Source organism: Scyliorhinus torazame, chromosome 8 (genome assembly GCF_047496885.1).
Source record: "Scyliorhinus torazame isolate Kashiwa2021f chromosome 8, sScyTor2.1, whole genome shotgun sequence".
Classification (NCBI taxonomy): Eukaryota; Metazoa; Chordata; class Chondrichthyes; order Carcharhiniformes; family Scyliorhinidae; genus Scyliorhinus; species Scyliorhinus torazame.
The window spans coordinates 187,319,257-187,344,090 of NC_092714.1; the positions used below are offsets into that span (position 1 = coordinate 187,319,257).

Below are 24,834 nucleotides of genomic sequence, written 5' to 3' on the forward strand. Positions count from 1 at the left end.
TCAAAATTAAAGCTTGTAGTCAACAGGTACGGGGGGCGGGTTTAAGGTTCCGGCTTCATTGTTACAGCAGCTGGCATTTAAAAAAAATAAATAAACAAACTCATTGATTTGTCTGCTTTTCGTAGAGATCCGTTTGCCTTTGGTGATGAGCGTGATGTAAGACGTGAACGTTCTCCACTTAGACCTGCCAGAGATGAACGAGATTCAAGGGACCCTCTGTATGATAGGTACAGGGATGCTAGAGACCACAGGGACCCAACTTACAGGTAAAATTACTACTCTGATGTTTTGCCTGTTTTTCAATAGAATATATGCAATAATCGGAAGACCAAATTATGTAATATGGCTGTTGGAGGCTGGGTAGTCATTTAAAAAGCAATAACCGTTACCAGTTTGCATTTGCAAGTTTGCAGTGTTGAATATTGTATCTCAAGTGTTTCATTTTGTTCTTGACAGAAACTAAAACTGCAACATCCAGTTTGAGATTTTAAATGCCCTTCAAACAACAACTTAGTGACAGACTTTAGGGCAGGTGACACCGCTTCAGACTATTGAGTCATATCTACATATCAATGTAGAGAAAATTGCAAAAGGTGTGGGGGGAGGCAGGTAGGGACAGGTTAAATTCTACCCGTGAAATCGGAAAACTCGAGTATTTACCTTTGTGACTGGATAACTCATCGAATACCTACAGTGCAGAAGGAGGCCATTCAGCTCATCGAGTGCAGTGACCCTAGCAAGAGCACCCTATATAGGCCCAGCCCCCTGCCCTATTCCCATAACCCCACCGAACCTGCACATCTTTGGACTGTGGAAGGAAACTCATACAGACACTTGGAGAATGTGCAAACTCCACAGTCACTCAAGGCCAGAATCGAACCCGGGTCCCTTGTGCCCGAGAGACAGCAGTGTTTCCCATTGTGCCACCCCTAATAGTAACGACAGGTGTTTCAGATGCTAATATGTTATGTGAAGCTGCCAATCTCTACTGTCCAGTTATATTGTAAAACACTGCACATTCTGGGCAGAGTTTCCAGGTCACTGTATTTACACAGAAAAGAGTAATTAGAACGTACTGAGAGTCATGGTAAGTATCTTAAATCTTCAGCTCCTGAATGTATTGGTGCTTCACATCATTTGTGGCATTGCATTGAACATTGCTGAACATAGACCCAGATTTGTGGACTGACATGCATTCAATAATTTCCGAGAGGAAGTCACGGGTGAATATGGGGTGATGGTTGGCAGGTTCAGTGGGGTTGATTATGATTTCTGAGGTTGACTGCAGATTTGAAGGTGGAAGACGGGTCAGTATTTTAGGGAAGGGTTAAACCTGGTTTCCGAGAAGCTACATACAGCTAATTGGTTGGATAATGTACAGGAGACGTAGTCCCAGATGACCATTAGCTGCATTCCCCTTTTGAGAGCGGAGAGGTGATTTAACCTGAGGATCACCACCATCTCGAGCAAGGGAAAGGTTGAGAAGGTCAACCTTCACGGATAATATTGCTGTATGGAACATATCAACCATTGGGAGAAAACACTTATCTACTTTTAAAAATAAATGCTTTTTATGGTCATGTGATTTTCCAACCGAAATTAAGGATAGTGTAAATTTGATTTGTTTTGCCAAAGTCAAAAGTTGTGACCTTGAGGCAATGCTCAGTGCATTTATTGTCTCATGAGGTGTTAATTCTGTGTCCCACGGCAGTTGTTTAAAAATCGGAAGTTCTGGTGTGTTGATCAGCGTTCCTCTCTCAATCAACATAGTCAGGACAACAATGATAATTCCTCTTGGTGCTGTATAGGACTTGCTACACATGAAAGTAAAAGTTTTACAATATTTTCACGTGACTTATTCTGTTCTAGCAAGCACTACAAAGATCTTCTCGGTGTTCCCTTTTGATTTTTTCTGTACTCTAAATATAAAGTTTTAATTAAGTTTATAAAAAAAAAAAAATTCACCACCTAACTATGCTTTACCCCGATAAAAGTTAGTTTATTTTCCTGCTCACAGTAATACTAGCAACTTGTACTTTTGTCATTTCTCTCCGAGCTGCAACATTTTTTTCTAGCACCTGTAGCATAATCTATGTGTAATAAAACAAGTTGATACCAAGCCGCAGATGGCCACAAGCTGGGTCAAAGTTAGGTTTTAAATATCTGAAAGAGTGAAGTGTGGATTTGGGACTCTAGTGCTTGGAATGGAGCAGCTGAAAGCTTAGCTTTCACAGTGGAGTGATTAAAATTGGGGATGCTCAAGAGGCCAAAATTAGATCTTGGCGGGTTGTGCTGGAGGGTGTTTGAGATAGAAGCAACTTGAAAGTAAAGTGTTGCTTCACCACAAGCCAACATAGGACAGTAACCCCAGGGCTGCTGAGTGAAAGAACTTGAAGTGAGTTAGGACTTGGACAGTAAGTTTTCGATGACCAACTTTGTGCAGAGTAAAGTTGGAGGTTGGTCAGGAGTGTGTTGGCACATGACCTCGAGTGGGGAAGTGTTGAATGATGTTGAAGGTGGAGATTGGTGTCTTGTCTAAAGTGGAATGGGAAAATATATGGTAAGATGTGTAGCACCTTCCTCACAAGATCCTAGTCTTTGAGCCACACATTCAACTGATCTTATTTCCCCTGTGCCAACTTGCTCGTGGTTCGGGTAATAATCGAGTTTACAACCTTGATGGTTCTGCCTTTTAACTTGGCTTCTACCTGCATAATACTCCCACAATAAAATCTTTTTTTTTTGCCGTTGGTAACCAGATGGACCACAGCAATTTAATCGTTCTGCTGTCACTCTTTGTGTTCCTCCCCAGCCCTGAGGAAATGTCCTTGATCCAGACACTGGACAGGCAACAGAACCATTGGGGCATTCACTGTTGTCTGCAAACAACAGCATATATCCCCCCTAACTACACTGTTCCCTATTGAAACTACATTCCTTTTTACTTCCCACGCTTGACTGGCCCCACGCACCAGGGTACCATGGTCAGCTCACTCATACTCCCTACAGGGCCTGCGCTCTTACAAGCTACAGGAACGTTGGACAATTGCAAGTCCTGCGTTTCTCCAGTGCTACCTTCTGGGTTCCCGTACCAAACCTCACTTACAGATGCGTTTCTGATCATGGACGCAGGAGATGTCACTGCCTTCTGGAACGAAGTGTCCAGGTATCTTCTCCCTCTTCATGCATTGCAGTGTTTGAAGCTCAGACACCAGCTGAACATCACTTAACTGGATGGTTGCACTGGATCACAGATGGTACCAGTTCCCACATGTGACAGCTGCTGCCCTACCATGTTTATTTTGTTTTAATTAATTAGGTTTCAAGTTTAGGAATATTACTGAATGGTTTTGAATAGTTGGGTCATGGAGCCTTGATTTAATAAACTACTCCTTTCTCTGTTTAAACTGCTGCCCAGTTTGGAGAGAAAAAAACTTGAAACCCACCAATCACATAACTGATCGCTGACATGATGTTGCTAGGCCTCTGGTCTCATCTTTGGCTCCCTGTCTCAGACCAACCCCTTTTTATAAGAGACTGGACAGGAAGCTCTGCCCATACTGCATTGAGTTTCATCACTTCTCAATGTTAAGCAATCTGCCTTGTTGCACTAAAGCCCAAACTGGTACAGCTAGGCTTCACTTAATGTCATTAATTGGTTTCTGGAAAACTTGGCGTTGTTCAAAACAGTCTGCCTGAGGATCATAACTCCCTGCTGCGATTTTCTACTCCATGGATTTCTTTCAACATGGGAGTTTCCTGGGAATATCCAAGCATAGGGTGACAGTGACGTGAAACACTGCAAAATGCGAATGTTGGCTTTTAATGGGATAGTGACGGTGTGTGAGGATTCCTGTATTCCTATAGTTGCAGAGTGTGATGTATTTGAAGTTGGATTCCATTGCATGTCTGAAATTTCAGAATTTACTCTATAGTTGGACTTTGAGGTCAACAGTGCGGAATGTTATTATAATTAATGATGCCCTTTTCTGCATTTTATTTAAATGTCTTTATTGGAATTTTCAATTTTTTACATTCTTATCAAACAAACAAACGCAGAAAAATAGCTATAGGTATCAATGTGCAACAGGTACAGCACAAAACAATCATCATTACATAATTGGGAACAAATAAGACCAGATGAATAAGAGGCAAAATCCCCAACATATTCCTTCCGCGGATAAATAATCTGTCTGCACCCAAACAGGATACAGGCAACATTATATACCTACATCTCACCTATAGCTACAAAACAAAATGCCACCAGAAGTAAACAACACCCCAGTGCTTGGGGGAAATGACTAATTTTTACAGCACAATTTAAATTCTTCTCCAGATCGGAGCAGGCACCCATCCTATACCTTTTGAGGCCTAAATGACAAAGACAAAGAGGACTGGGCACGATCAACCTTCATACTCCACCTAGGGCCTCCCATACAAGATGTAGAAAGAGAATAAGAATCCAAACTTCTATAATCCCATCTCCCAGCCCTAGGACAAAACAGATCACCGTACTGTCCTCAAAAGGACTTCAGGATAAGAACCAAAAAGAATATGAACGGGTCCCAATCATAAATATGTGGGGTCTTGCACCCAAGTGTGTGCACATTATTTCACTCTCAAATACATATCCTTGCATCTCTATTTCCCTCCCCCACACGTGCTCCTCACGAGAAACAAACATGTTCTTAAATCCTCCTCTTTCTCTCATACACTATCCTATATCTATCTCGTGTAAACACACTCATTCCTACATCTTCCTTTCTTTCTCTCTCACACACCCCTCTTTCTCACACACACACGCACTCCTACATCTCATTCTCACACTCCTCAACGCGCCTCTGTTACTCTGAGGCTCCTCGTGTCCTGGTCCCCCAACTCATAGATGTGACTTGCGCTGCTCCACACCTGGTCAGTTTCTCTCATACACTATCCTATATCTATCTCATGTAAACGCACTCACTCCTACATCTTCCTTTCTTTCTCTCACATGCCCCTCTTTCTCACACACACACACACACTCCTACATCTCATTCTCACACGCTCCTCGTGTCCTGGTCTCCCAATTCATAGATGTGACTTGCGCTGCTCCACCCCTGGTCAGTTTCTCATCCACTATCCTATATCTATCTCGTGTAAATACACTCACTCCTACATCTTCCTTTCTTTCTCTGTCTCACACGCCCCTCTTTCTCACACTCACACACACACACACTCCTACATCTCTTTCTCACACACTCCTCTCAACGCGCCTCTGTTACTCTGAGGCTCCTCGTGTCCTGGTCTCCCAACTCATAGATGTGACTTGCGCTGTTCCACACCTGGTCAGCTTTGCCTGTGACTTTAAGTTGACTTTGCCATTATTTCCAGCTTGTTCAATCAAAGGGTGCATGGCATGCTTGGCTGGAGGGTAGTTAAGAGTTAACCACTTTGCTGTGGGTTTGAGTGATATGTAGACCAGATAAGGGTAGCAGATTTCATGAACATTTATGGTTATGGTGTCTTGCTTCAGTCCACTTTTATCACTTGGATATTGATGCTTCCTTTTTCAGACAACTAACTGAGAATATGGCCTCTTACTAGTGCAGGGAAAAATCACGCAGCTATATTTTTGTTTAATGGAACAGTGCCTATAAGATGCGTGGACACTCATTTTTCTATAGAGCTAAATGCCGAATGTGTAAAAGCATCATTTTGCAATCCTGTTCACGTTAAGCAAAAGTTTTGCCTTTGGCTTCTTTGTGTGGCTAACCATAACCCTTTGCATTGCAGACGGGAAGAAGTCTACGATAGATATTATCGCTATGATGATGTTTTGCGAAGGAAAGAGGAACCATACATGGACAGATTCCGGGAGCCTTGGGATTCCAGGGCTCCTCGTGAAGTTGATGGTAAGTAATATAATCCCTATAGTGCTGAAGAAGATTGTTCGACCTATCAAGCCTGCACTGGCCCACTCACCTGCCCTATCCCCATAACTGCACCTAACTTGCACTATGATGTGGTGGCGGGCAGGGATTGAGAGATTTGGGGATCTATTCGTCCAGGAGGGCTTTCCGACCTTGGAGGCATTACAGGAGGAGTTTGAGCTGCCGGGTGGAAACTGGTTTTGGTACCTTCAGATGCTGGACTTTGTACGGAGGCAGGTTCCACGTTTTCCTTGCCTCCCCCTGAGGGGACTACAGGATAAGGTGATGGCAAAAACAGGCGTTGGAGAGGGGAGGGTTTCGGAGATATACAAGGAGTTGGTGGAGTGTGAACGGGCCCCTATCAGGGAGGTGACGAGGAAGTGGGAGGAGAGCTGGAAATTGAACTGGGAAAAAGCCTTGAAGCGAGTCAATTCATCCTCGTCGTGTGCCGGACTTGGCTTGATCCAGTTCACGGTGGTCCACAGGGCCCACATGACGGTAGCCCGGACGAGCAGGTTCTTTGAGGAGGTGGAGGATAGATGTGGGCAGTGTGGGGGTAGCCCGGCGAACCGTGTACATATGTTTTGGGCATGTCCGAAATTGAGGGGATTCTGGCAGGGATTTGCGGACGTTATGTCAGAAGTCCTGGAAGGGAGGGTAACTCCCGAGTCCAGAATTGGCTATATTTGGGTTATCAGAAGATCCGGGGGCCAATGGGGGGAGAGAGGCCGATGTCCTGGCCTTCTCCCTGGTGGCCCGGAGACGGATTTTGCAGGGACTCTGAGCCCCTGAAATCGGGAATGTGGGTCAGCGATATGGCAGGGTTACTCAGTCTGGAAAAAAAGTCAAGTTCGCTTTGAGAGGACCAATTCAGGGGTTCGCCCGGAAATGGCAGCCGTTCATCGATTTCTTCAAGGAAAATTGAATGTCAGCAGTAAGCGGGGGGGGGGGAGGGGGGGAAGGAAAACAGGAGGCATGGCAATGTTGGATAAGGATAGGGAACTTAGTATACGGGTAATTAGGGGATAGGGCAGGAGTAGTAGGGGACTTTGTTCACTTTTTTAGGTGTTTGTGTCGGCCCACGCGGTCATTTAAGAAATGTTAATGTGTTAAACTGAAAATTACAAATGCTTCCATGAAATATTTTCTTTTATAAAAAAAAAAAACTTGCACGACGGTGCAATTTAGCATAGCCAATCTAGTTAACCTGCACATCTTTGGACTGGGAGGAAACTGGAGCACCTGGAGGAAACCGGAGCACAGTCACTGGAAGAAATCTCTCTCTCTCTCTTTCTCTTCTTCTCTCCTCCCCCCCCCGACCTGAATTGAACCCGGGTCCCTGGTGCTAACCACTGTGCCTCCTCGTTGCCCTGATAATAAACAGATGTATTATGTTGAAGGGAAACATGGCAAATGCTTTCGGAGGTGGAAGTTTTACATTATAGTTTTCTTGTTTGTACTATAAATTTAGATTCTTCTATTTTTATCATCCACATAAATGCGTGCTTAAGGAAAATTCTAGGATATTGCCCTGTAAGATTTCACGTTGTCAATAACCTTCATTCTTGTCTGAAGAAGTTTGCATGAAAACAATTTTGTGCAGTAATGCTTTAACTATTCCCATAGCCAGTTTAACAATCCTAACAGGCCTTTCGCAGGAAACTATTCTGAGTTGTGTTCAGTGGAGCAAGCTGGCTGAGTGTTTGAGTGTTCTCATTTCCCCAGTTTTTGCAGTTGGCATCATGTGGTCATAATATGCTGGTTAGCTCTCTTTCTTTTTAAAAGACTTTACTTCTGTCCTTATTTGTTACATGAATAGCAAAAGGTTTTGTGAAAATTCAAGGCTGGTTAGGGTCTGCAGTCACATGTCGGACTTTGTTTGTGATGAGGGGACACATCTGGCGCACTAATTCCATCAGGAAAGGAAATCTGTCCGTGCCTGACCTGGCCTACATGTGACTCCAGACTCTGGTTGACTGTAGCAAGTCTCTGTTGTACAAAATGGCTTAGAATTCAAATTTTAAACTAGGTGGACCACCCAAAATTGGCAGAGGAACTGGAAACCACAATAGTGTATCCAGGTCTGTTGATCCTGCAAATTTTCCCTTACTAACATGTGGAACTTGTGCCATATTGGGAGAGCTGATAAAACAACAGCCTGGCAAATGATTCTGTGGTATGACTATATTCCAGTCATCACCAGCCCTTGGTATGCCTGCACCATTGCCAATTGGATATATATCAAACTGATCTAGCCACTCAACTGGGCATCTATTGGGTGCTGTGGGTCAGCAGTAGAATTGTCATTGAGCACAATCTGCAATCTCATGGTCTGGCATATACCTCATTTCTCCTCCCAAGATGGAGGATCAGCCCTGCTTTGATGGACAATGCAAGAGAGCATTCCAGGAGTGACGCCAGGCAGACCTAAAATGGAGTGTAAACCTGATAAGGCTACAACACAGGACTAGGTATAGTAATTGTCCCAGTCTCAGATGACCATAGGCATCAGGTAAAAAAGTTATTTTACCTGTCTTTTCTTCCCCCTAAACCCAAGATCCGATGAGAAGAGAGCGTCGAAGAGAAGAACTGTATCGGAAGTATTATGATGAAATCCAGAGACGTTATGATGCTGAAAGACCTGTGGATTGTTCCGTTATTGTAGTCAACAAACAGCAAAAGTGAGTATGCAAAAATGCTCCTCTTTATATTGAACCTCTGATGTCCCTGGGATGTCCCAAATCACTTAGTAATTATTTTTGAAGTGGGCTCACTGCTGCAGTGCAGAAAACAGAACAGCCACTTTTGCGCACACCATGGTGGTGGCCAGTTAATGATTAGTGATACCTACTTGACTTCAACTTCTGTAGCATCCCTGTTAGATGTGAGTTCCAGGGCCCCATCAATTTATCGGTGAAATGAGTTTAATTTTTTTATCCCATTCTTAACATTACAAAGCCAATGCGTGGAGTGGACAGAGCAAACTCTTAATCCATTTCATTGCTTGCTCCAAAAACCAATTCAAATACAAATTGAACGCAATTCACGATTTCCACAAGAGAGACCTACAAGATCCAAGCTGACAAGAAAAGGCATTGTACTTCATCTTGGGCATAATCTGACGCTTGATTTTAGCCCAAATTCCTCTATATCTGCAAATTACTTTGAATCTCTCCTACTAGGCTATTTATTCCTATGAGGGAAATAGTGTTCCATCACACTCCTGACCTGTGCCTTGTTGATGGTGGACAGGTTTTTGGGAGTCAGAAGGTGAGTTACGTGTTAAGGATTCTGAACCTCTGATCTGCCACAGTATTTATATGGCTAGTCCAGTTCAGTTTCTGGTCAGTGGTAACCCCCATATGTTGATAATGGGGGATTCAGCGATGGGAATAGCGTAGAATGGTGGCACTGCCTCATAGCGTCAGGGACCCGGCTTTGTTTCCGATCTCGGGTGACAGTATGGAGTTTGCACATTCCCCTCGTGTCTTCGTGGGTTTCCTCCCACAGACCAACGATATGCAGGTTGGGTGGATTAGCCATGCTAAATTATCCCCAAGTGTCCAAAGATTAGTGGGGTTGAGGGGTTAGGGTGGGGACATGGCAATTGGTGGGTGCTCTTTCGGAGGATCGGTGGAGACCTAATGGGTGAATGGCCTCTTGCACTAGAGATTCTATGATCCTAATGTCATGGGGCAATGGGTAGATTCTCTTTTTGGAGATGGTCATTGCCTGGCTCTTGGTGTGGTGCAGATTTTATTTGCCACTTGCAGGCTAAGCTTGAATATAGTCCAGGTCTTGCTGTATTTGGAGATGGGCTGCTTCTGTATCTGCGAGTCCTAATGTTGCTGAACATTAAGCAATATTCCCATTGACTCCAGTTTTGCTAGTGCTCCTTAATGCCTTAATCTGTCAAATGCTACCTATATGTCAAGGGCAGTCACTCTCATTTCACCTTTGGAGTTCAGCTCTTTGTCCATGTTTGAACAAAGGCTGTAATAAAGTCAAGAAATGAGTGGCCCTGGTGGAACGTAAACTGAGCATCAGTGGGCAGGTTATTGTTAAAACAGTGCTGCTTGAATAGCAAATGTCTGTCACTATACTGATAATCAAGAGTAGACTGATGGGGCGGTAATTGACCCGGTTAGATTTGTCCTGCTTTTTTAGTGTGCAGGACCTGGAAAGTTTTCCAAATTGCTGGATAATTGCCAACACCGTAGCTATACCTGGAACACCTTGGCTAGGTGCATGGCTGTAACTAGAGCACAAGTCTTAAGTATTGCTACCAGAATATTGTCAAGTAAGATAGCCTTTACAGTATTCAGTGCCTTTTCAGCTTTTTATTGTGATCAAGCTAATCAAATTCACTGGATACTGGCATCTGTGATGCTGGGGACCTCCAGAGGAGGCCAAGATGCACTATCTACTCTGCACTTCTGGCTGAAGATTGTTACAAATGCTTCAGCCTCATCTTTTGCACTGATGTTGGATTCCTGCACCATTGAGAATGTGGATATTTGTGGATCCACCTCCTCCAGTGAGTTGTTTAAATGACTACCACAATACATGACTGGATGTGACAGGATGCAGAGCTTAAATCTGATCCATTGGTTGTAATCAATAGAACTGTCTGTCTCTTATTGCTTATGCTGTTTGGCATGCACGTCAGTCTTATGTTGTAGCTTCACCAGGTTGACACCTCGTTTTTAAATAAGCCTGTTGCAGCTGAAGGCCCACAGCTCCTCATGGTTTCCCAGTCTCGAGTTGTTAGATCTTCAAAATCTATCTCATCTAGCATGGTGGTGGGGATAGGAAGAATGGGGAAACTGAATTCTCCTTCGAAGGTAAGAGACTAATAAATGCTAGTACTTGGAGGTCTTTGTACACATGCAGGTTCAGCAGTTAATTATGTTACCCTTCATGGCAAGGTGTGTTGGAGTGCCTGAATAATTAAGTCTTGCTGCTGTTAGTTTGAGATTTAATCAGCCCACACCTGGAATATTGTACAGAGTTCTAGTCTTTTAGACTGGATCGTGGGATGAGGGGTGGTCCTGACGATGGGGAGAAAAAAGTGTAGAATGGATATTCTCTGAAACAGAAAGAGGTGAAACACAATAAACTAGATGCTGCAGGCAAGTTGGTTGGAGAGTCCAGAATCAGAGGTCATCGTTTCCAAATTAGTGGTTGGCCATTCAGGACAGGGGAGAAGAAATGTCAGACTTTAATTCTCTATGCTAGAGAGCTGTAAGTACTCGATTGATAAGTGTATTAAGGTACACTTGATTGGGTACAGGGAGTTGATGAATGTGGAGTTCGGATGGGAAAATGGAATTAAGGTGGAAAATCACCATGCTTATTCGATGGCTTGATGGGACATTTCATAGAATTTACTGTGCAGCCATTCGGCCCATCGAGTCTGCACCGGCCCTTGGAAAGAGCACCCCACTTAAGCCCATGTCTCCACCCTATCCCCAGGAACCAGTGACCCCACCTAACCTTTTTGGACACGAAGGGCAATTTATCATGGCCAATTCACCTAACCTGCACATCTTTGGACTGTCTGTGGGAGGAAACCTACGCAAACACAGGAAGAACGCGCAGACTCCGCACAGACAGTGACCCAAGCCAGGAATCAAATCTGGGACCCTGGAGCTGTGATGCAACTGTGCTGACCACTGCTACCCTATGAGGCTTAATTCTTATGTTATGTAGCTGGAAAACATTGCTGTTCAGGTTCCATGTTACTGTTTTTCAGGATAGTTATGTCTGCTTTCCCATAGTTCATTTTGCTTAGCCTACCAAATCCCAGCTGCTACCATATGATCTTGGATGCTGTGTCTAATTTCCAAGGCACTGGCAGGAGGGCGTGTTCCTTGATCAGTGGATAAAGTTACAGCGGTATTGTGGATTTAATTACCTCTGAATCTTTTGGTACTTTCTTTCTGCTTATGTTTTTCTATTGTTCCTGTGTTGTGTAATGAGGATATCTGAGCCCATACTTTTTGGTTTCATTTCTATAATTCGTTCTTCATAGATATTCATTTATAGGTTGACCTGTAAGATGTTTTTTGTACCTGATTAGGGAATATGCAGAGTCTGTTGGTCGAAAGGTTCGTGACCTTGGTATGGTTGTCGATTTGATATTCCTGAACACTGAAGTGTCGCTTACCCAAGCTCTTGAAGATGTCAGCAGGGGAGGCACAGCATTTGCTATCGTCATTACTCAACAACATGAAATACACAGATCATGTACTGTTAATATCCTGTTTGGAACACCGCAGGGTAAGTTTTGCCTTTTTAGTTTCTAGCTATGCATTGGCTTTTTGCTTTCATCTGCATTGCTGCTGCAAAATGATTAAAAAATATTGCATCTTTTTAATTCTAAGGTGGTTTGCTAGACTTCCATTTTTTTTTTTGTTTGACTTACAATTGACTAGTTGCAGCATTGGTTACCCATCATTTTGAGGAAGGCACCTACTCAATGGTGTGTTTCTTGTGACTGAATTGGCCAATTCTCAACCCACAGGTCTTTGGGTACATGGGGCAGGATGCCCACAAGGCAGTGGATCCAGAGTGCAAGATTTGCTCCCTTTTTTTTCCTTCTCTGGTGTTCTCTGTAGCACAGTGGTTAGCACAGTTGCTTCACAGCTCCAGGATCCCAGGTTTGATTCCCGGCTTGGGTCACTCTCTGTGCGGAGTCTGCACGTTCTCCCTGTGTCTGCCTGGGTTTCCTCCGGGTGCTCTGGTTTCCTCCCACAGTCCAAAGATGTGCAGGCGAGGTGGATTAGCTATGCTAAAATTGTCCTTGGTGTCTAAAATAGGTTTGGTGGGGTTACGGGGATAGGGTGGAGGTGTGGGCTTAGGTAGGGTTCTCTTTCCAAGGGCCGGTGCAGACTCGATGGGCCGAATGGCCACCTGCACTAAATTCTATGATTCTATACTATAGCTGTTCAGTAAGGAGCTGGGACTCAATGTGTTACAATGGATAGCTTATTGCCATTCTGAACGATCTCTGTGTAGTTGACATGCAGTACAAGAGTGGTGATGCCAACTTTGTACACTAGGACTTAATTGACTTGTGGAGGTCTTTATTGCTCAAGCATTTGGTGTCCTAGCTTGTAGATGGCTTAGCTGGTGTGGCTGATGGTGTATTGGATGTCTGAGTGAATGGTGCCCTTTGAGAGAGATGACTGCATGGGCAGCGCTCAACATATTGGAGAATTTCCTTCAACGTATATGGGAGGTGAAATATTTACCTAGTCAGGTGTGGTTGACATGTTTTATTTTAGTAACATTAAAGGATAGGCGAGGTTTTTTTCTTATGCTGAATTGAAGGGATAAAGGGTGGCTTGCAAATCTGATTTACGTTGGGGAGATTGTGGCATAGAGGTAATATCACTGGACTAATAATCTAGAGCATTGGGCAAATGTTCTGAGGATATGAGTTCAGAGCCCACCTCAGCAATTAATCTAGAGTGTAAAGCTAATCTCAATAATGGTGACCATGACAACTATCGTCTCTTAATTGTTGTAAAAACCTGTCTGGCTCACTAATGTCCTTTTTAAGGAAGAAAATCTGCCATCCTTTATCTAGTCAGGCCTCCATGTGACTCCAGACCACAGCAGTATGACTGACTTTTAATTGCCCTCTGAGATGTCCTAACCAGCTGCTCTGGTCACGGACAATTTGAGATGCTGGCTTTGCCTGCGATGCCCAAATCCCTGTGAAAGACTGAAGTTAAAAAATTACGGTCATCCACAAACTACATCATGTATGTCTGGTGGCCAGTTTAATTTTGGCTTTGAGGTGACCCGGAGGCGGCCTCCCCGAACAGGCGTTGGAATGTGGCGACCAGGGGCTTTTCACAGTAACTTCATTGAAGCCTACTTGTGACAAGCGATTATTATTATTATTATAGTTTTTCATTGAGTTGGTAATTAATGTTGACATCAGCAAGCGATTGATCTTGGGGCCGAATAGCTGTAGTCGGTGGCCCTTCATGTAGCCTTACTTGACTCAATCTGGATTTTTGAGGTGTCCACTCAAAGCAATTACAGTTATATCATCATGAAGCAATTCAGGACTGTGATGAGACAATGAAGAGTTCCTGCTGGTGTTCTTGACGCTTTGTTTTAATTTGTCTGAAAAAGAAAGCCATGTCAGGGATTCATTCCTCTGTCAGGTCTAAATCCATACTGTCATTTTAAGGATTTCCTCAGTTACAGGAAGATGATGGTGCAGGATAATGTCAGGATTTTCTTTGCTATGGACAAAAGAGAAATAACTAGTTCCACAGCATAATTTATCTAACTTCCTTTAGTTACAACTGCATTTCCTTCCAAGCCCATCGGATGAGTACATGGAGTCTTGATGTTAGTAAATCCATAACAGCTTTGAAAAGCTCAGCTGGGACAAGAAAGCTTTTCAGCCCTGATGGTGTTTTTCATTTGTTTAATTGCTTGTTCCATTTCTGCCATCAACGGTGGTTCACCCATGGATTCTACCACAGGGTACGGGGGGATAACCTGGAGACTATTAACTAGCACTGTGGATTTGCAGTTGCGTTAACCATGTTCATTCCAGTGTTGATAGGTGGAAGTCACCCATTGTTGGGGTTTTCTGTATTTCTCTTCCCACCACATGTCCTTTATCTTCCAAATTTTTCTTCAAGCATCAGCGTTGAACTATAGGGAATACTGCTTTCTTGACTTGTGGCCTTGATTGATGCATTCAGTTTTTGATTCAGATGGTCCATGGAAGGTAACCAAGGCTCAAATCATGGATTCATTAGCAGTACAGACTGCCTCTCCTTTGACATCTTCTGTCAATAGAATGTTATTTGGGAAATGTGCCATATAAAGCCAGACTGGACTATTTTTGGGTTGTCTGCCTTTTTTTTCTGTAGCAACTAGCTGAATGTGTTTTTGCTCCCCATTGCCGGCAAGTGCTCCTTTGAGAGAGGTTGTAAATTAAGGAACCAAAGAAAATTGAACCATTGTGTTGCAAACACTAAAATATAATGGCTTCCCTTGGTGGTCAATGATTACTATCTGGATTAAGAATATAGAATGTTTCAGAAATTGATGGTGAACATAGAAAATACAGCACAGAACAGGCCCTCCGGCCCACGATGTTGTGCCGAACCTTTGTCCTAGATTAATCATAGATTATCATTGAATTTACAGTGCAGAAGGAGGCCATTCGGCCCTTTGAGTCTGCACCAGCTCTTGGAAAGAGCACCCTACCCAAACTCAACACCTCCACCCAACACCAAGGGCAACTTTGGACACTAAGGGCAATTTATCATGGCCAATCCACCTAACCTGCACATCTTTGGACTGGGAGGAAACCGGAGCACCCGGAGGAAACCCACGCAGACACTGGGAGGATGTGCAGACTCCGCACAGACAGTGATCCAAGCCGGAATCGAACCTGGGACCCTGGAGCTGTGAAGCAATTGTGCTTTCCACAATGCTACCGTGCTGCCCTTAAGAACAAATAAATCTACACTATATCATTTTACCGGAATCCATGTACCTATCCAATAGCTGCTTGGAAGGTCCCTAATGTTTCCGACTCAACTACTTCCACCGGCAGTGCATTCCATGCCCCCACTACTCTCTGGGTAAAGAACCTACCTCTGATCTCCCTCCTATATCTTCCACCTTTCACCTTAAATTTATGTCCCCTTGTAATGGTTTGTTCCACCCAGGGAAAAAGTCTCTGACTGTCTACTCTATCTATTCCCCTGATCATCTTATAAACCTCTATCAGGTCGCCCCTCATCCTTCTCCGTTCTAATGAGAAAATGCCTAGCACCCTCAACCTTTCATCGTAAGACCTATTCTCCATTCCAGGCAACATCCTGGTAAATCTCCTTTGCACCTTTTCCAAAGCTTCCACATCCTTCCTAAAATGAGGCGACCAGAACTGTACACAGTACTCCAAATGTGGCCTTATCAAAGTTTTGTACAGCTGCATCATCACCTCACGGCTCTTAAATTCAATCCCTCTGTTAATGAACGCGAGCAGACCATAGGCCTTCTTCACAGCTCTATCCACTTGAGTGGCAACTTTCAAAGATGTATGAACATAGACCCCAAGATCTCTCTGCTCCTCCACATTGCCAAGAACTCTACCGTTAATCCTGTATTCCGCATTCATATTTGTCCTTCCAAAATGGACAACCTCACACTTTTCAGGGTTAAACTCCATCTGCCACTTCTCAGCCCAGCTCTGCATCCTATGTCTCTTTGCAGCTGACAACAGCCCTCCTTACTATCCACAACTCCACCAATCTTCGTATCGTCTGCAAATTTACTGACCACCCTTCAACCCTCATCCAAGTCATTAATGAAAATCGCAAACAGCAGAGGACCCAGAACTGATCCCTGCGGTACGCCACTGGTAACTGGGATCCAGGCTGAATATTTGCCATCCACCACCACTCTCTGACTTCTATCGGTTAGCCAGTTCGTTATCCAACTGGCCAAATTTCCCACTATCCCATGCCTCCTTACTTTATGCAGAAGCGTACCATGGGGAACCTTATCAAATGCCTTACTAAAATCCATGTACACTACATCCACTGCTTTACCTTCATCCACATGCTTGGTCACCTCCTCAAAGAATTCAGTAAGACTTGTAAGGCAAGACCTACCCCTCACAAATCCGTGCTGACTATCCCGAATCAAGCAGTGTCTTTCCAGATGCTCAGAAATCCTATCCTTCAATACCCTTTCCATTACTTTGCCTACCACCGAAGTAAGACTAACTGGCCTGTAATTCCCAGGGTTATCCCTAGTCCCTTTTTTGAACAGGGGCACGACATTCGCCACTCTCCAATCCCCTGGTGCCACCCCTGTTGACAGTGAGGACGAAAAGATCATTGCCAACGGATCTGCAATTTCATCTCTTGCTTCCCATAGAATCCTTGGATATATCCCGTCAGGCCCGGGGGACTTGTCTATCCTCAAGTTTTTCAAAATGCCCAAAACCTCTTCCTTCCTAACAAGTATTTCCTCGAGCTTACCAATCTGTTTCACACTGTCCTCTCCAACAATATCGTCCCTCTCATTTGTAAATACAGAAGAAAAGTACTCGTTCAAGACCTCTCCTATCTCTTCAGATTCAATACACAATCTCCCGCTACTGTCCTTGATCGGACCTACCCTCGCTCTAGTCATTCTCATATTTCTCACATATATGTGTAAAAGGCCTTGGGGTTTTCCTTGATCCTACCCGCCAAAGATTGTTCATGCCCTCTCTTAGCTTTCCTAATCCCTTTCTTCAGTTCCCTCCTGGCTATCTTGTATCCCTCCAATGCCCTGTCTGAACCTTGTTTCCTCAGCCTTACATAAGTCTCCTTTTTCCTCTTAACAAGACATTCAACCTCTCTTGTCAACCATGGTTCCCTCACTTGACCATCTCTTCCCTGCCTGACAGGGGCATACATATCAAGGACACGTAGTACCTGTTCCTTGAACAAGTTCCACATTTCACTTGTCCATTGAAGCAAATTTTACCATGCTGTTGAAACTCGAGTTTCTTCTTTACTGTAATATAAGCTTAGATAAGGCAGCATGGTGGCGCAGTGGTTAGCATTGCTGCATCGCAGCGCTGAGATCCTAGGTTCGATCTCTGCTCTGGGTCACTGTCCATGTGGAGTTTGCACATTCTCCCCGTGTTTGCGTGCATTTCGCCCCCACATCCCAAAGATGTGCAGGGTAGGTGGATTGGCCATGCTAAACTGCCCCTTGATTTGGAAAAAATGAATTGGGTTCTCTAAATTTACTTTTTTTTTAAAAAAGAGTTACTATTGATCACTGCTTTATGTAGGTTGGAAAAACTAACCTAATTCCTAATATTGCATTAATAATGTAGCTTCGGTCAACAAAAAGGCATTAAATGTAATTTTTGTCCACATTGATTTCTTTTTTGCATTTCACATCTAGAGCATCGTAACATGCCAATGGCTGATGCAATGATCTTGGTTGCACGTAATTATGAGAGGTACAAGACGGAAACACGTGAAAAAGAGCGAGAAGAGGTTGCAAGAAAGGCGACTAAAATGGCAGATGAAGTCATCATGCGTGAGCGGGAGCCTACTCAAGGAAATCTGGAAGAACGAGGAAATCCCTCCAGCATCCAGCCGCTGTTGAACTTGCTTGCTGATGGAAGATACCTTACCATAGAGGAAATTGACAAGATAATAGAATACCTGAGAGAGAAAAAGGAACGATTTATTCGAGGAGGAGACTCCTTGCATGGTAACATTTATTACTTGTTTATGTAGATTCCATGACTGGCTGTATAGATATTGATGTTTTAAAATTTTAATTGGAATTACTATTTTACTTTAGCTTCTGTAACAGATTAGAACTTCCCTTGAAGGAAATGTACATTTTGGTCACCTCCCAAAGACATATGATAAATGTTCCTGGTTGTAAATGGTCTGCTTGGAAGATATATCTGCTTGGTGTTCAGACGAAAGAGAAATTGGATCTAATTCGCATGCTTTGACCTAATAATCAATTAATTGTTAGTTTAGCTTTTAATTTTTTCCGATACACTACCCCATAATTCCTTTCTAAATCCTAATCCGAATCCCCCCCTTAACTTACTACGTTTCAGGGAATACAAGCTTGGTGTACCTAATTTCTTTTGGAATCGTTGGTTGCCTTAACATTCTAGTGCATCTGTGCTGCAATCTTGTCAAGGATAAGGCTCTTGTTATCTAAGTTAATAAATATAGTAGTTCAACGTCACCACACAAATCATTGAAACACCAATCATCACTTTCCCCTCAATGGAGTATATATCCATTATCCTAGATAGAGTGGACATGGAGAACATGTTTCCACAAGTAGGAGAAATTAGAAGCCGAGGGCAGAGCCTCAGACTGAAGGGATGGTCCCTTAAAACTGAAACGAGGAGGAATTTCTTCAGCCAGAGGCTGGTGAATCTGTGGAACTCATTGCCACAGAAGGCCTTGGAGGCCAAGTCACTGAGCGTCTTTAAGACCAAGATAGGATCTTGATCAGGGGTTATGGGGAGAAGGCATGAGAATGGGAATGAGAAACATCAGCCGTGATCAAATCGCGAAGCAGACTCGTTGAACGGAATGGCCTAATTCTGCTTCTATATCTTATAGTCTTACCCCTACCCTTTGCATTATAACCAGGATCTTTGGTCAGACCTCTGATTCAATTAATAGCATGATCTGACCTTAGTGGTTAATCACTTATGAATGCTGTGGTTTTATGCTGCAGTAAATTGAGATGGTTGTGATAAAGATTTTTTTTTACCAATTTTCTTGACAGGGTCTGTTCACAATCCAGCTGCCCTGCCTAGACCAAACATGGGTTCCGTAGGGATGAACCCACTTGATGCACAGCCGTCGCTACCATCTGCTCCGTCTTTAAAGGGAGGGCCACAAGACACACAAGCAGCACAGCAGCAGGAGCTGCAAGCCAAGATTTTAAGCCTCTTCAACAGTGGAGCATCTGGTGCAAACACAAATACTGTAGGAACACAGGGCCCAGCTTATGGAAGTGCACTGAATACCCAGCCTCAAAGCCGAGCTGGCCAGCTTGGTCTGAGTAACTCTTCGTATCTGTCTCAAGCTCAGCAGCGCATGACAGGTCCTAGTTCACAACTTCCACCGTTAATGAGTCAAGCAGTTGCACCGAGAGCTACTGCCATTCGCTCACCTCTGCCTCAATCCCAAGGTCTTTATGGCCAGCAGCAACCTCGAGGTCCAACCCCTAATCAGTCAAGTGTTTTGTCTCAGGCCCAGAGATCTGGTGTTGCAACAGGTATAAACTTTGATAACCCTAGTGTGCAAAAAGCATTGGATACCCTGATTCAAAGTGGTCCATCTTTATCCCACTTGGTGAACCAAGCGTCTACCCAGGTACCACGCCCTGGGCAGCCAATGAACCCAGCTTCTATGGCATCTTACCAGCGCCACTACTGAGCCTGGTTGCAAGGGGAGGGAGTTGCCCTTATGGAAGAGCAGTCAGCACACCTATCAAAACCCCCTTATGGCTACCTGTTAAGGTTTCATAAACAAATGTAGGTTATTAAATGAGTGCCTCATTGGAAAAAAAATGGTTACTGTTCAGTTCAGATGTGTTTAATCAGTTGCTTTTATAGTAACCCTGTAATTGAAACATTTTATAAAGGCACTTCTAACTGTATATATAAAAATCTATATTTGTTCATGAACACGGCCATAATAGAGATCACCCTAGTTTATGTTGACTTTGATCTTTTAAAATAAACAAAATTGAAATGTTAACCAGATGATTGTGTATTGAAGCATGATGCTGCAGTCTGAATCCAGTGTTTTTAAATGGATATTTCTAAAAATGTAACTAAAATCCAGGATAGCAGACCTTAACTAAAGTAAACAAGTTTTTATATTTTAATGTTTTTGTCACTTTTTTTCCTTTTATAACTAAATCCTAGGCTAGACAGGTTGTCATTGTCATATGGTTCTGTAAAATTGACTTTTGTAAGTTTTATGGTTTCCTGTTACATTTGTGATCCCCTTTCCCTTGTGTACATTCTCTTCAGCTGTGAGCAAGTGCTTTACATGCTTAATTTGTAGCCAGTGCCATTGCAGTTGTGGAATGGTGGCTGTTGTATATTTCTTGGTAGTTCAATGTTTGAGTCACTACTTTCATCTGGTTTGTAAAGAATAAAGGTTTCTCTTCCATTTTCCCCCTTTGGTTGTGTATGTATGTGAATGTATATACTATGGATGGGCAGGAGGTTGCAGAAGTATTGTTAATTTAAAGGTGGATGACAGAAATCCAATGGCAACCCTTTGGGGAACTATTCCAGTCTGACTAAAGCTAACCCTTTTCCCCCCCCCACTGCTGAGATCTGCACAAAAGTATTGTGTAACATTGAATTTCAAGAAAACTACAGCAGCAGAAAATAGCGTGGGACAGACGAGGATTTTTTTTTAATTCAAAGCTTTTTTGAAAGTGGGTTTGTTGAAATTGATGGCAGTGGAACTGTGAACTTTCATTGCAATAATGTGAAGATGGTTTCAGGGGCGTATGTCTACATGAGTATAAGTTGTAAACAATATACTTGAGGCCAAACATGGAGAAGTTACGTTGGGGATCTAGACTGGTATTTACCTGAATCCATTTAAAAAGGAGACTAAGTTTGAGGATGAAATGAAGGTAGTTAAATTGGAAAACTTGAGGATGTAATAGATAGAAGTTATATGGGCATGTCATACAATCTGCATTCCTGCAAAAACATACATTTTTGAAAATTGTACACAAATAGTGGAAGTGAAGCTGAGACTCAACAAGGGTGTAGTTCAACTTTTTGATAAAATCGGTGGGAGGAGTGTCTCTTAAGATTACCTAGATTAAGTTGGCTGAATCAACTTTTATTAAATTCCCTGGCTTTTTCTCAATGTTTAGTACCCACCATCATCAGTAACTCCCTGCAGTAATTCAACCCAGAGCAAGAACGTCATGGTGCAGTGAAACACCGATGTAAGCTGATTGACCACTGAAATCTAGTGTATAGTCATAATGACCAGAGAGGTCACAAATTGTCTGGCATCTTTTAAATGGTGAAGGCAATTAGCTTGCAGATAATACTTTTAGTTTTGACTGTTGTTGCCCTTTCTCTGTTAACCTGCTTATTCTCGCTTCCCCTGTCACGTCATGGAACAAATGACAGCTAACTAATTACTGTATTCAAGTTCTGAGTATAGTGTAACTGGAGCATATGAAAAGTCCAAGTGACTGTTGTGTTTTTTTTCCCCCCCCAACTACAATTTTGGTAAAACTTGGTGCAGGGAGCAGTTGGAAATTATGGTTTGAGTTATAGGAATTTTTTTTAACCTTAGTTTATTAATTTTGATAGCATTAATATGTCCAGAGATAACATTGTGTGTAATCTACGCCTGGATGTTTCTATCCGTGATCTAGATGTGAATCAGTGCTTAGCTATTAAAACAATGGTCTTTTTGCTGTCTTGTCAGGGCTGTGGGAAATAAACATGGCGGCCTTAACTGTTTGGGACTATAATTTATACCAACCCTGTTTCTATGTAATTGTACAAGACTGAAATTCTTATGATGAAAAGTTGTCCAGTTTGGTTCATATGGAAACTAGGAAAATCATTTTTGTGCATAAGTGGGTGTTCTGAGCTGGAAGATTTGGGGATATGTGACTGTAGAGAACACCAGTCTCTAGAAAAGGAAAAGCGAGGTAAGACGGTGGAAATAATGGTGTCAATTATAGAACAGTTAAGGCACAGTAGTGTCAACTTACCCTTGTGACCATTTTTATGGTTGGACAAGGAGGAATGCCTTTGAGGAAGGGGGGGGCGGGGGAGAGAAACAAAATGGTATTGTCGCATTGCCACTTGTAATGATCCAAAGAATGGTGATTACCAGTGCTTGTTTGGGAGATCTGATCGTGTGCATTGTTCGAAGACCAGTCCGTGTAATGACCTATGTCTTCATGTGACGACCAAAAGCAATTATATAATTCCACTTAAGCCCTTTGTATCCCATTTCTGGTAAAGCAGTGAGGCAATACACCTGTTTATTCCTTATGGCTCAACAGGGTATTATTTATGTTTCAGACACCCAGAATACTGTGTGGATAGCAGGACATGTGATCATCAGCCAGGCACGTGACAGAGCAGCCACCAAACCGTACGGGATCAATCTTGGCTTTGATATACGTGGTTTTTCAGTTCATTGGCTGAGCATACCTGATCTGAGATGGCACGAGCTCCATGACTTAATAAGGCATCACCTGGCGCAGCACCAGCCCCCAAAGTATCTGCTCATTCATTTGGGAGATAATGACATAGGTTATGTCCAGGCTAGTAACATAATATATATGGCAAAAGAGGTGCTGGGAGCACTGAAAATCCTATTACCAAAGACTACATTGATTTGTTCAGAGTTGCTCCCACGTCCTCATTGGGCTTTTCAGCCTGGTGCTCAACTTGAGACTGACAGGAGAACTATAAATGGGGTAATAAAAAAATACATGGAATTCAAGGGCCAAAGATTCATAGAACACCCTTTTGACATAAAGTGTCAAGCTCTTTATGTTGGTAGAGGAGATTATTTAACTGATGTTGGTATAGATTTATTCACTAACACTTTGATGGACAGTCTGAAATGTTACATGAGGGAAGATTTGATGTTATGGTAGTTAGATTGTTTCCTGCTTGATTGGCATTCCCTCTCCTGTTGCCTGGTGACCTGAAACCAGTAAGTGGCTGCTACACTACTGGCCTGTCTACAGTTAGGTTGGTTGATCTGTTGGTCAACACGGAGAATTTGTCAAACTCATCTTGGGCAGCTGCTGACACACCAAACAGATCAGTAGCCAAAGTACTGTCGTTGAGTAAATAAAAGTTGAAATGGGATGCAGTGTAATTGCATCCATATGTATATTTGATTTGTTAGTTTGAGATGGCTTAATTGACGAGTCAAGGGAAATTTTTCATGTCTGTTTGAATGGATTTTTGTTCGTAATAAATGCAGGCTGATTGGCCTTTCATCGTTAAGTGGCGTTGTGTTTTTCATTTTAAAATGCAAGATTGAATTCCAAAACAAACAGCTGCTTCAGAAGCGGGGTGCCGTGCCACTGGCAGTGGAGTACAAAGTTTTACTTAAGTGAATGCTAATTAATTGTATGGAAATGGAAGTTTTAATGCACTAGCTCCTTTTTTTAAAAAAAGTGCCTGATTTTGTGAAGTGCAAAAAATGGGATACAGCACTACAGATGCAAATATTCTTGTATTGTTGATCAGCAGTAACTTTTTGGTGAGTGGGGCAAAAGGAATAGAACATTTGTTCTGTGTAGCCATTTTCAGGAGTGTCAAGGGAAGGAAGGATTTGAGTTGAACATGATCAAAAAAATTAAGAAAATATAAGCTCTGCAGTGGAGAATGTATAGATGCAAGTATTTTGTTAAAATTTGCACAAAACTGCAGATTTAATGCGTTGCAAATTGAAAACTGAAAAGTCTGTCTATTGCACTTTAAAAAATACAGGACACTATAATAGTAAAAAGCTAATTCTTAAAGTAAGTAATCCCACCGTTACCATCCTAAGAAATATTAATATGCATTCACATAGTACATTGCATTTGCCCAAGTCATTATGCAAGTCGCAGTTCCAGGGCCCAAAATTGTGTAATAGTTAATTGTAGGAATACTTTCCCAATACAGTGTAACTGGCTTACTTTCTATTTCAATTGTGCATTGTTTTTCAACTTCATTTTTAAGTTATGAACCATTCAAGTTGAATTGGTGTCCGTAAATATAGGTAGGTCAATGTTCAAAAGTAATACACTTGGTGAACCAGAAAAAAGTAGTCTGGCAGTACCAAAATTGATTATATGACCAGATTCTATCTGATGAGGCCTCATGGAGGTAATCATCGCTATTGCATTAAGGAAAGAATTCCATTGTATAAAGTTGTAAGACTTGCGGCTTACCACCATTTATATCTGAAAACAGGTTTTTGCGTGGCTCAGGACAATGCAGTTTGTCTAGATCGATGTGTGAGTCATGAATGATTTAACTGGTTTATGTCTGCTTACATGTGTACAGTAGAGACATTTCCTATTTGAACCACCAGCACAGATTTGATGGACCATGGCATTAGTCTGAGACCAGGTTATGGGACTGGACAAGTATTTTAGTTTTCAATGAATTAACTTTTTAAAAAAATCTTTAATTTCTAACTTTGTTTTTACCAGTCTTCATAATTTGGTGCTCCATCTGTTGAATTTCATTCGGCACTTAGCTTTAATGTGTGTGATGTAGCGAGGCATGTGGAGGGGGAAAACTACGGTGTGCTATGGATTAATGAATTCTGTTGGGGTATTTGAACTTTGGATCAAATTTAACCGTAAT

At 42.6% G+C, this 24,834-nt stretch overlaps 1 protein-coding gene across 4 annotated transcripts in view; it reads left to right on the forward strand.

The window, feature by feature from the left end:
- The window catches only part of LOC140428304 (nuclear receptor coactivator 5-like), a 45,817-nt gene extending 22,339 nt beyond the window's left edge, over positions 1 to 23,478 (forward strand). For all 4 annotated transcript variants that reach the window (XM_072514634.1, XM_072514636.1, XM_072514637.1 and 1 more), the window contains 7 exons: positions 126 to 266; positions 5,773 to 5,891; positions 8,467 to 8,590; positions 11,992 to 12,191; positions 17,865 to 18,179; positions 19,233 to 19,727; positions 22,537 to 23,478. In XM_072514634.1, the coding sequence (XP_072370735.1) occupies positions 126 to 266; positions 5,773 to 5,891; positions 8,467 to 8,590; positions 11,992 to 12,191; positions 17,865 to 18,179; positions 19,233 to 19,727; positions 22,537 to 23,120 (1,978 nt within the window). In that variant the 3' untranslated portion in view covers positions 23,121 to 23,478. The remainder of the gene's footprint in view (positions 1 to 125; positions 267 to 5,772; positions 5,892 to 8,466; positions 8,591 to 11,991; positions 12,192 to 17,864; positions 18,180 to 19,232; positions 19,728 to 22,536) is intronic.
- Positions 23,479 to 24,834: the final 1,356 nt, after the last annotated feature.